General features: G+C 29.0%; 1 protein-coding gene across 2 annotated transcripts in view; it reads right to left on the reverse strand.

Moving 5' to 3' along the window:
- The window catches only part of LOC124368828, a 32,727-nt gene extending 24,409 nt beyond the window's left edge, over positions 1-8,318 (reverse strand). Inside the window, exon 1 of one of the 2 annotated variants that reach the window (XM_046826235.1) lies at positions 8,045-8,318. In XM_046826235.1, the coding sequence (XP_046682191.1) occupies positions 8,045-8,127 (83 nt within the window). In that variant the 5' untranslated portion in view covers positions 8,128-8,318. The other variant, XM_046826236.1, reaches the window with a different exon arrangement.
- Positions 8,319-12,395: the final 4,077 nt, after the last annotated feature.

A 12,395-nucleotide genomic window follows, 5' to 3' on the forward strand; every position in this document is an offset into this window, starting at 1 on the left:
TGAAAATGTTTACATCCACCCAAAAATATAATGGGTATACCATCAAACAATATACAATTTAACATATTAATATAGCCTATTGTACATGCTGATTCTAACAGTGCCTATTTCAAAATTTAAGATACAGCTTGAAACAGAAGTAGTGGTTAAGCAGATGGCACCTTCAAGTCATACAAATTTTAATTCATCATATTAATCATTAATGATGATTTTTTTTATGGCATATGTGCATGTGAAGTAAAGATGTCCAGATTAGCCTATATGTGAGGTTCCAATATCAAAGCCTATGCAGCTGCTGAGTCTACACAGAGAAGCCAATCGTAGCAACTCTCTACTTAACGTAATACTTGTGCTGTCTGCTTGAACGACACTACTGCATTGTGCTATCATTTCTGTTGAAAGATTTAAATACAGGAAATGGGTATGAAACAAGCATTGGTTGTCTTAGTCAGGGAATTACAATGTTGGCTCTGTTCCTAGTTTCAGTTATGATGGATTCTAATAAACATAATTTCCGTGTTAATCCTAATGTCCACTGACAATAGTTTATAAGCAATTGGCTCAAATTAAGAACAGGTATTTTGTAAAAATTATATGAGTTGACTTTATTCAGAATAATTTTGAGGATCACTCTCTATTAAATTTTCAAACTCCTCTAGAATAACAGAAAGCAATTCACTCCAGACCAGAATGCTGGGGAAGTGAATGCACCTGGAGGCAATACACATTCTTATAATATTCTAGGGAAAGCATACCAACAATATATTGGCACAGGTTACATGATACTGATACATGAGATTATTACAACACATATGTGTATAAAAAAACAACTGTACTATAAATGTATGGCTATTAACCCAATTGTACTGTAAACTCCTAGCGCCCTACAGGAAACCATAATAATTTTACTAGAAGCTAATTTCACATTCTTATAATTACACAGTAGACTACCATACTTTTAGTTCACAAACATGTAAGCAGTTCTTGTATGCAATTGCACCACACTGACATAGACACACTTAAGAAAGGAAGGATTCTTAATGTGGACTAATTCCTTTAGTGGAACTGTATACTGAAAATATCATGTTGACAAAAAAGTTAAACTAACAGCAAAGCTTGAATGTTCTGTAACTTTAGAGCATGGGAACATATTTAGGGAACGTGGCAGTGATGTTGCTGGGATTGTGCTTTTATAGGTAGTAAATCATGTGTCGAAATAGAACTTCATACTATGGAAAGCCATGCAAATTTGCCCTCCATACTAAAATAACACATATAAATCATTCATAAGTTTACTTTCAAGTATAACATTTTCAAAATAAGTGCGACTTTATTTCACTTCTACAATCAGTATTACATTTACTCTGATGATTCAAGATTCTCTGTTGAACGCACAGAATAAATTGAAATTTTATCTTCTATAAAACTAGTAAATATTGCATAGGTTTTGATAATCAAAGCCAATTAAATATTTTTTTAACTGTTACAAAATATAACAGAAACTGTATTTTTTCAAATTTTGAACCTTTTCAACTTGTAAACAGTAGAAATTTTCTTGGTCTTTGGGTAGATAGTACATTTTAATTTAAACGAACATTGAAACAAGAATGATCTAAAACTAATTCTGGCATAGCCTATACGCTTTAACAAGTCTGGTTTACATAGAGAATTTTCAATAAAAATAAACCATTTCTATATTCATTCCCATACTTCATTTGAAATATATCTATATGGATAAACGAAAAAAGAAAAACTTAATAACATTTTTACACAACAAAAAAGAGCAGTCGGATTTCAATTAGTATGCACACCCATCCTGAAGATTCTGTCATGAAATATTTTAATCTGTAAACATTTTAATAGTTTGTGGAAAATCAAGAGCCGTTTTTGATACAATTATTATTTACTAAGATGTGGATTTATGCAATAATTCGAAAGTAAATTTCCTAATACAATCCATACTATACAAAAAAAACTGAAATCAACATAAATTTGTTTTCTTACAAATAAACAGTCATGTGAAGAAGGAAATATTTTTTTTATTTCTTTCTACGGAAGTAAAAAAAAGGAAAATCTTCTATCTACATTCAAAAGAAATTTTATAGAAGTATTTGGTTGACTAAGTAATTTACTCCGGATGAATATTTGATTTGAAATGAAATATACATAATAATAATAAATAAAATACAATTATACAGGGTGAAGCAGCAGAACTGACTAAGCATTTTTAAGGAGTTACAAAAAAGTAATGGAGTTGTGTAGACAAAAAAAAATTTATTTTAGACAATAGAGTTATCAAGATGTAGGCTATTAACAGCAATACACCAGAAAAGACGATCTCTAAGGCTATGTGCAGCTTCTTCACACATATTATGGGGTATGGTGTTAACTTTCTTAATAATCTGTTCTATCAACTCTCGCAGTGTGTAAGAGTGATTTTTGAACACTTTATCCTTGAGACATCCCCAAAGGAAGATAGCACAAATGTGGTGACTGTGGACGCTGCTCCATTCTTTGCATCACAATCACTGGTTTATTGTTTGTCCTAACACGTCTACACTGCAAAACCTCACTGTTCTCTGTTCTCCAGTCCAAACTATGTTCAATGATGTATGGGGTCACTGATCGAAGAAAGTGTTAACAAGTTTACTATCCTCCCTCCCCCACAGCCCAAAAACTGGTTCAGTCTAATCGCTTAATCGGCGATTAAGGTTCTGCCGAACCTGGTAAAATGTTATAAATAAGGCAATGAAGATCAAGGAAGCAATTTTATTTCATTAGATCATGACACTATTCCGATGAGAATTCACACATTGTGCCATATACAGGAATTTTTATTTTGATTTTCCCTTATATGTATATTTCTTTCACTAAATCAAGATCTGGTTCTAAATGCTACGTTTACTTTGTGTGTACTAAAATTGAACCACTAGCAGGTATTAAGGAGATTTTTTAACAGCTACATAAAATTAACAGAAGTTTAATCAGGGGTAGTTCTTTAACAATTAAAAAAAACCATTACCAGTATTTCCTCTCCAATACAATAAAATATGCGTAAGAAACTTAATTTCACATTAAGGACATTAACCCTTCCTTATACAAGTAGATTGGAAACCTGAAAATCTCAAAATGTTTGCCCATTGGTAACACAAATTTTCAAGTAGCTAAAATAAAGCTATATAAACTTTGGTTTATGACCCATCTTTCCCACAACAATATTTATTGCAATATATTTCTGAAAAAACTTATCTTATTACTTCATGTCTAATGTGTTTTTTTTTTTTAGTTTTCAAAATTACAAAGGTAGGATACTTAGACTAGACCATTTTATGTTTTACCTTTTTGTGATTACAAGACCATGTTTGTCATGTTTATACATGTTTATACATGACCATCAAAGCTTTTTAAAATATTATGACAAAAGTGTTTTTATTGAACCTAAACAATATTTTCAGTTGTGTTTTGTAATAATATATTTAAGCGTTAAATACAATTCCACAGTATAGTAATCACATTTGAAATTATATTGCAGTGCACCAATTTCTACTCTTTTTAAAGTTACACTAGGTAGTCCTATTCCCCAAGGGTTCACTTCTGGTTGGTATATACCTGTACTTGCCAGTAGAACCTATATTTGTTACACTGAAAACCGATTTTTCACTTAAATTAGAAAACTTTAAATGAAATGTTATTTTAATAGAACCACTAAATAACATTATTTTGCAAACACTCAGACTGAGGTAATGATTTATTTTTTTAGTTATTATTTTCAAAGATTGTACAACAAATGTTACTGACATAATAACAAAAAAATTGTATGAAGCTTATTAATGCCAGGTCTACATTACTTTAAATTAAAATATAAATTTTACTCCCCTTTATGAAGAAATACATCATTAATTTTTTTTATTTGAAGACAATTATGCATTTGTGCGCCAACATCAGACTATTACTAATTAATAGTACTATATGAAGAAATACATCATTAATATTTTTTTTTATTTGAAGACAATTATGCATTTGTGCGGCAACATCAGACTACTACTAATTAATAGTACATTTAATTCCACCACAAAAATGCAGTTATCTACCAGCATGAAATTCAATCCAAATGCATCTTTATTTGTATCGTTACAAAATGAGATTTATATAACATGAACTATTCTGAATAGCATAGGTATCCTATACTTGTCATAATAATAATTATAATGTCTAATAAAGTGGACCATAACTTTCATTGAATTGAAAATATAATTAGGTTATAAATGATAAATTAAATAAATAAATAGATAAGAAGGCACCATTAAGGTATAATAAACCAAATATAACATAGGAAAGTAGCTATTAAATTTAGTAAAACATTTTTTATAGTAGTAAAGAAGCAGATTTAACTTATAATCCATATAATATCTAGTTAAAAAGAGTGCATTTTTAAAAAATATATATTTTCAAAACCATTGCATTATGAGATTTGTTCTCTTTCTGTAAATCAATATTTAAATTTTGTTATTTATGTACATACTTCCAGGTTTAACTTATACATAGTTTTGTCATTAGCTATAGATTCAAATAAAACATATTTCTAGCCTAGAAGAAATTAGTACAATAAGCTAAGGTATCCTTTTCATTTCACTTACATCAATACGTTTAATTGTGGCCTATGAGTAAATTAATTTTTTATAATGTTATAATAACCTCAAAATTACAAAACTGACTTTTTGTAAACGTATAAATTTTATTAACTCCTTTTGTTTCAGAGTATTCTTTTAAATTTACTACAAAGTTAATCTATCTCATTACACAAATGTGTACAGTGAATTATAAATACAAAAATCTGTAAAATTTCACCTTGGCACTCACTTGCGTCAAGCAGCTTATGGTAAAAGGGTAAAAGTATTTTATCAACGCTCAACCCACTAAACCCTAATTTTCAAAATTCATTCATAAACATTTTTTATTGATATAGGCCTATCTTGGTTTCAATCAAGAGAACCTGGATGAATAATACTCAAAATCCTATAGTTGACAAGAACTAATCCTAAAATTCCAAGATCAGAAGATATAAGTCTGAAATTAAAGATGGGTGGCACAGAGTCATCAGTCTTATAGGTTATAAGTGTAGGTATGTGAAAATAAAAAGATGTAGATATGTAAGTAAGGGTACAGTCCTGCCAAATTTATAGCAAAAATTATTTGTTAGCCTACCCAAATCTGTTAAGACTACAATCCTTGAACAACTTTAAAAAGATGTTGAATACAAAAGCTTGTAAACAAAAGTAGGAGTAGTTTTCTATTTTCCAATGGGCTGTGAAGAAACCAAATACTCACATTCCTATTGATCTTTGAATACACGGTTTCACAGCTAGTTATCAAATTTATATACAAAAACCTAAAAAATATTAACAGTTCCATGTCTATATATTTATGAATGTGCCTGGTACATAAAATCTCAAAACTTAGAATTTATAAACAATAGTCATAATTACAATACTAGATTTAAGAACAATTTCTCAATGCAACATAGGCTTACTCTTTTTGAAAAAAAAAAACCAAATTTCTCTGGACTAAAAATTTATCAAGTTTTACCACTAATAATAAGAACAATCAATTGTAACAAAAAATTCAAGAGTGAGCTAAAAAATTTCCTAATAGATCAATCCTTCTATAGCATGGAACAATTTTTTTATCATTGTAAAGGGCTGGAACACCCCACCCTACCATAAACACTGTCCCTCCTATGCAGGGCAGTTTTGGACCTGCAGAAGCCCTAAGATGGGCCAACTTCCTGCGGAAACAAAAGTATCAAGTATATATGTAACCATAATTCATGTTACACATGTTATGGTATTTACCAATATAAGATTTTGTGTTTACTTGCATTTTCTTGTTCTCTAAAGTCAAAAGGAATCGGTTAGATTAGATTAGTACTTAATGTATTGTTACTGACTCTAAAAATCATTTTGATCTAATTTATACCCAAATTGTCATCTACACAATTTTAAACATACTTCATTAGGTATGTATTCATATAATTTTGTGAATATAAAAATATATAGGTAGCCTAACGTATTACATTACAATGTTGGTATCAGAGTACTGAATCCCCATTCTTTAAAGCAACGTTTATTTTTTGCTCAGTTTATGAAAAGAATGACCGACCTGTAGAGCAACATATTTAGGCACCATAAAGACTGTAACACATTAAGCTTTAAACTATCCTAACTAAACCCATTATTATTTGGCACATCATTTGAATTAAAATGTCTGCTTTTTGGATAATACACTTCGTAAGTGTAATACATATTTTGGATAATTGTCTTAATCATTATTTATAATATATTTTTATGTTACCTGAAAATATAAAATGGAGAACACTCAACAGCCATAAAAAGTGGTCTACAATCAAAATATTAATAGTTGTATAATAATTTATACACACACACACACACACACACACACACACATATATATATATATATATATATATTATATATATATATAATATATATATATATATATGTGACAATGGTATTATATTGATGTACAATATATTACGTTTTGATTCTATTTATATTTCATATGTTGAAGACTTGGTGTAAGTAAAGAAAACTCTAAGGTTAAATTGTTGAGTAGTATTTAACTTATTACTTTTTTATAGCCATAGACATTGAGTAAAAATTTTAAAACAGCTCAACCTTTTCAAGGTCACTATTAACTTAATGCAGGTTTGGAAATCTAATTAAAATAAATGCCAGGCTGTTTATATTGTTAAAGATCGCACATTAAAATTAAGATGCTATTACTTTATATTTACTATAAGTGGATATCAAACCGTCTTGGATTTGAATAAAAAGCCACTTTAGACCTATTAAATTAATTAAATAAAAACTGCTCAATTACATGGACTTACTGTTAACTAGATGGTTTCGATAGGCCAAACACTAGTAATTTTATAATTACCTATAGGCTATATATTATATTCTGTATGTGTATTTATGTTTTGCTTACAGTGGAAAACAATACACCTAAGCTACAAGGCCTAATTTATTTTGTTTATATATAAGTAAATTTACTAATAAAATTCCAATCTTTTAATCTTCAAAGTTATATGCTACTTATAATGTTAGCCTATGCTACTTAAAGCCCTTTGTATAAGCAATAAAATTGAATTAAATCTAAACAATTTATGATTTAATATAATAGGGTGTAAGGTACAACACAAAATTAATGGTGTGTCAAAAAGCAAACTGTAAATAAACATAAAAAACCATGATTTTGATCTATGTTACTAATTAGTGAAATCAGTATATATCCTAATTTAAGTACCAGTAATGTATCTTAAGAAGTATCAATGCGCTTACGGGATAATTCCCGTAACACATAAGATATAATTATCTTTCCACAAAGCAGTTGTGAAACTGTATTTTTTCAATTAGCATTATTTTCATGGTGTTAATAAAAGGATCTAAAACAAGTACACCAATCTACATGAGAACTGATTACTAATAGGCTTATCATTCAATTTGAATATAGGACTGTCACACACCTAATTTACACAAGCCTATTTCACCACACAAGACTAAACTAAATGATCTAGTAATACAATAACCATCAAATATCTACTAAAACACAATATAACCAAATCATATATCTCATTTACATGAACAAATATTAACACAATGGTTGTTTACTAAATGTCACAACTCATCAAGGCTGGACTATAGGTATTTCAACCAGGCCTATAAAAATGTATTCTATATTTTTATTTTAACACAAAACTATCCAGAGCATGCAAGAATATAATTGATAACATACATATAAAATTTCATAATGAGCTGTGGGCCGCTTGCCGTTTGAGGCCTTACTTAGATATCTCCAATTATTTATAAGTTTTGTTGCCGTTGAAGTGTTAACACAAAATTATCAATATCCACAGGAAATAACGAAAACAGCTACATGGAGAGAAGGTTTTAACGACGATTAAAAGTTAAATCTAACTTTTATAGCACAATAATCAATACAGGTCAAAGTTTGGGCCACTCACATTTTGAGGCCAGGCCCTTCAGGTGCTTCCATTGTAGCTCCAAGAAGCGTGGCAGCCTCTCTAAAGAGAGTAGCGACCTGCATTTATAACAACAACACTTAACGATCCAAAACTACGTTCACCGACTAATAGAACTACAGCCGGAACTCTGTTATCACCTTCAAATAAATTACAATTTACATGTTATTATTAAAAACTACACATTAAAAAACCTCACTCTACTGGAAAAATCGAGCTACTTGTGATTGGTTGGCAAGAATACGTTTCAGAAAAATCAATAGGGACAACCACAGCTCTCTAGATAAAAAGTAACATTACAAACAAAACTTTACCGTAAAAATCTGCAGAGTTTTTACGGTATTCCACGAAATTTACTATAATACTATTTTGGAAGTTCGCGTATAGGATACACGGAACTTTCAAAGCTTCAGTCTAACCTACAGAGAGCTCATAATTTCCAAACCACTACTTCACCGGATTAGTCAGTACTACAAAAGAAAAATTAATGTTCAACAAACTTTGAAACTTTGCCTATTAACCGTTTATTACTTCACTTTACTTTCTCCTGGGAACTTTCGACAGAGTTATGTTTTAGAATACGATTAAAGGGACTTTAATTGCAAATTGCTTGTAAAAATTTCGGTTTTCTTATTATTTATCATTGACAATAATATTTTGTACTAACATTTTGATAAAAACTTTTATATAAGTAATTTATCAGTAACATGAAAGTTACAATAGTGAGATAATTTGAGTATATTAAATAAAAATAGATGATTTTAATCACAAAATTTAATATGTATTCAAAATAAAACACCAATATATTTATTCATAATAAATAAATGTATTATATGATAAAAGTCGGGATTCAAATTTCGTTTTGATAATGCCGGTTAAAATAAAATAAATGTTGGTAATATGTGCTTTCCACAAACATATTAAAAATACTAAATTAATCTAAATAATGTTTATGCGTAATTATACATACATGTATAATTAAACAAATTGTGCATAATTGTACAAAATAATTATGCTTATATTTCGCAGTGGTATTAAAAACTTTTCAAAATAATCCGGCAAAACTTTACTGAGGGATAAAACTAATTCAAGTATAAAAACGGTAAATTGTTTGTTATTAAAAAGAAAATTAACGGAAGCAAATATTAATTATTTATCTAAATGGTATTACATGGTACTTTTTTTGTTAAAACTGTGAATTATATATATTTTGTTAATACTCTAAGGTTTTCTAAAGTCAATAATAATTATATATTCTAGGATGACATGTATATTATTTTTTCTTTTAATGAACGCTTAAGTAAGTAAAGGACATGAAGAAAAATACAATACCATAACATATAGATCGTTATCAAATTCAGTGTCAATTTAAAACAAGTTCATGGATTTCTCAGCAAAATCAAACATATTCCACGTTGCAATTTGAACAAATTAAATTGGATATCACTACCTTGTGTTCGAAAGATACTTTATTATTATAACAAATTTTAAAAACCTGTTTCAACTTCTTATCACAATTATAAGATTAAATTGTAAATTTAAATTTTACGCGCGTTTTTATGCATGCCCGTCTATAAAGACAACGATATAAAAATAATAAATAAATGTTGAGTTCATCCATTATACGTGACAATAAAAAAATCGAGAAATGTTTCCATTTAAGACAATTTATACTTACAGCATTCCACAGTATTTGTTTAGTTATATTAATCAACCTTACGTAGCATTATCATGCACTTTAAATAAATAATTTATTTTTTTATTTGTTTTCCTAGAATATATTATTTTGGTTGCTTTTAAATGCTAGTTATTTAGCATCAGTGTGTTGATTTATGAGTTATAGTGCAGCAGATAAATATAAATGTAAACTGTCTAAATCAAAATGGCAGTGGTACAAACACCTGATTTGTCAGAATGTAGAAATTATTATGATAAATGGGCGTAATTTGAAAAATAGCAGCCAACAGGCACAGCTGGGCTGTGCTTGTTTGAGTGGTTCGATATGACTTGGGTATCGATATCAATTCTTGGCGTTGAATCGAACCCAATGTATCGATATGTTGGACTGAAAATGAGGGTGTATCGATACTCGTTACGTTAGTTTTTTTATTAATTTTGGTTATATGATTTTAATCAAATATTATGAACATTATTGAAACAAATAGGTGCAAAAGCAACATTTTGCACTTGACCCGTCCAATCTATACAATATTTTTTAAATGACTAAATCTAGTACGTCATATGAACATTTAAAAACTAAACTAGATAACTCTAACCTTTCATTATACCAGTAGTATAACCAAAGTTCTAACTAAACACAACTATAGTTAATGAATCGTTGAAAAAACTATAATTTGGTTACCTTGACACTTTAAATTATGCTTGTACAAATCAATGTAATACAAATATGTTATAACATATTTCCAAGGACTAAACTGTTTGTGGATTGTACTATTCTGGTCAAACATGCGATATTCAAGTATTCAATAGATTTACTAAACGGGCCTGTTTTGGATGCACCTGAAATAAACAGTTTATTCATTGATTGATAATATTAATAGCTAATGACAGTAAAGAAAACTAATCCGTAATTATAATACAAATTCAATGCCAAGACAAGCGTTTGCACAATATTTTAAACGTTCTTATTCTTGATTGTATCAAGTGAATGCCCATGACCAATCTCAGTAAGATTTTTTTCAAAAACTTTCCTACGCAGCCCCCAGTTTCGTCATCAAATATAACTGTCTCAGAATCCAAACTCATTTGGAAACAGACAGAATTAGGTTGTAGCAATAGTTCTTCTTTGAAAACATTTAGATAAACATTTTCTAATCTTAATGACCATTCCTTACCCAGTCACCATTCTTAATGACCATTGCGCTACCTTAGTCACTTAGTGTATTTCCTTACTCAGTGTCTGACCATAACGTTATCACGATGTTATGCAGTATTGTCTTCAATGAACTAACTCCGGTTTCTTATCTGATATTTTTGAAGATATTGAAACGCAATATATATTCTTAGATTAGAACAAATTATAAGAATAATACTTGAACAAAAGGTATGATATCATACATTTATTCAACGGTAATAACAGACAATTAAATTGATTCATTAACTATTTATAGTGTTGCAAGAAAAATTCACGTTAGGAAAAAAAGAGTCTAACAGAAAAACTTCATTTATTTGAAATTGAAAAGGTGAACGATACCATAGTTATGAAGGTAGCACACACAAAACTAACTTCTGCCCAGACTATTGACGCTACTTCCCATTATCAATACAACCAATAAATTGCTGCTTACAACTTAATAATACGCCGTTTATAATGTAAGTATTTGTAAAAAATTTAATGAAAATAAAAGATGACTGGAAGGAATGACGTGTCTTTATTTATAAAAAAATAACTTCCTTAAGAAACATTTAATTTTAAACCATGTAATATTTTTGTAAAGATTCCTTAAATTAATAAAAATAAAGGCTCCAGGAAGCTTTAACTAATTTATTCACTATTTTATTTTCAGCCATTTTTATTTGGGTCTAGTTCGAAATTTTGCCTAAATTACCTACTTTAAATGTTTGCAATTTCTCTTGGAGTGATGAAAAATGCCCCTCTTTCTTGTCTTCAGAGGTGCTATTGTAAAATTATAGATGTAGATATTTTTTTATGATTTAGTTTTTAGTAACACTATTGGAATGAACCTGAGGGTGTAGTTGTTATAAAGTTATTCTAAAAAGCAGTAGTATCATGATATATGTTGTTTTAATGAAACATGTTATTTATAAAATGCAGGATTCAATATAAACTAGACAGACATTGGACTTTAACACATCAGCTATTCCTGGAGTAACGAATTCGAGTGCCCTGTTCTCAAGCAATATGAATCTGGTGGCACCAATGTCAAAAGAATACTTATGAATACTAAAGATATCTAAAAATCTAAATAAACAATCAATGCCACTATTTTTTGGCGTATTTATGTGAATGGATGTCACTAGCAGCTCACACCTTTTGTTTAATTTTTATATTTTATACATGAATGGCAAAAAACCGCTATAATTTTAAAAAAAAACATTAAACAAATGATTCTACTAGTGTTTGACATATTTAGATGAAAGTGTGTTGCTAGCTATGTTGTGATTCTCACATATTTTGTTTACATTTCGCACATGAATATCAAACAAACACTAAAAATAACTAAACAAACTATTGCAATATGTTTCAAAGTATTTTTTGAAATAGGTGCCACCAACATCACATGGCTCGGTAAATCTGTTTTGCAGAAGGTGCAATGGACATTCCTTGCATAAATGAGGAGTTTATACAGAA

This window comes from Homalodisca vitripennis, chromosome X (assembly GCF_021130785.1).
Source record: "Homalodisca vitripennis isolate AUS2020 chromosome X, UT_GWSS_2.1, whole genome shotgun sequence".
NCBI lineage: Eukaryota > Metazoa > Arthropoda > Insecta > Hemiptera > Cicadellidae > Homalodisca > Homalodisca vitripennis.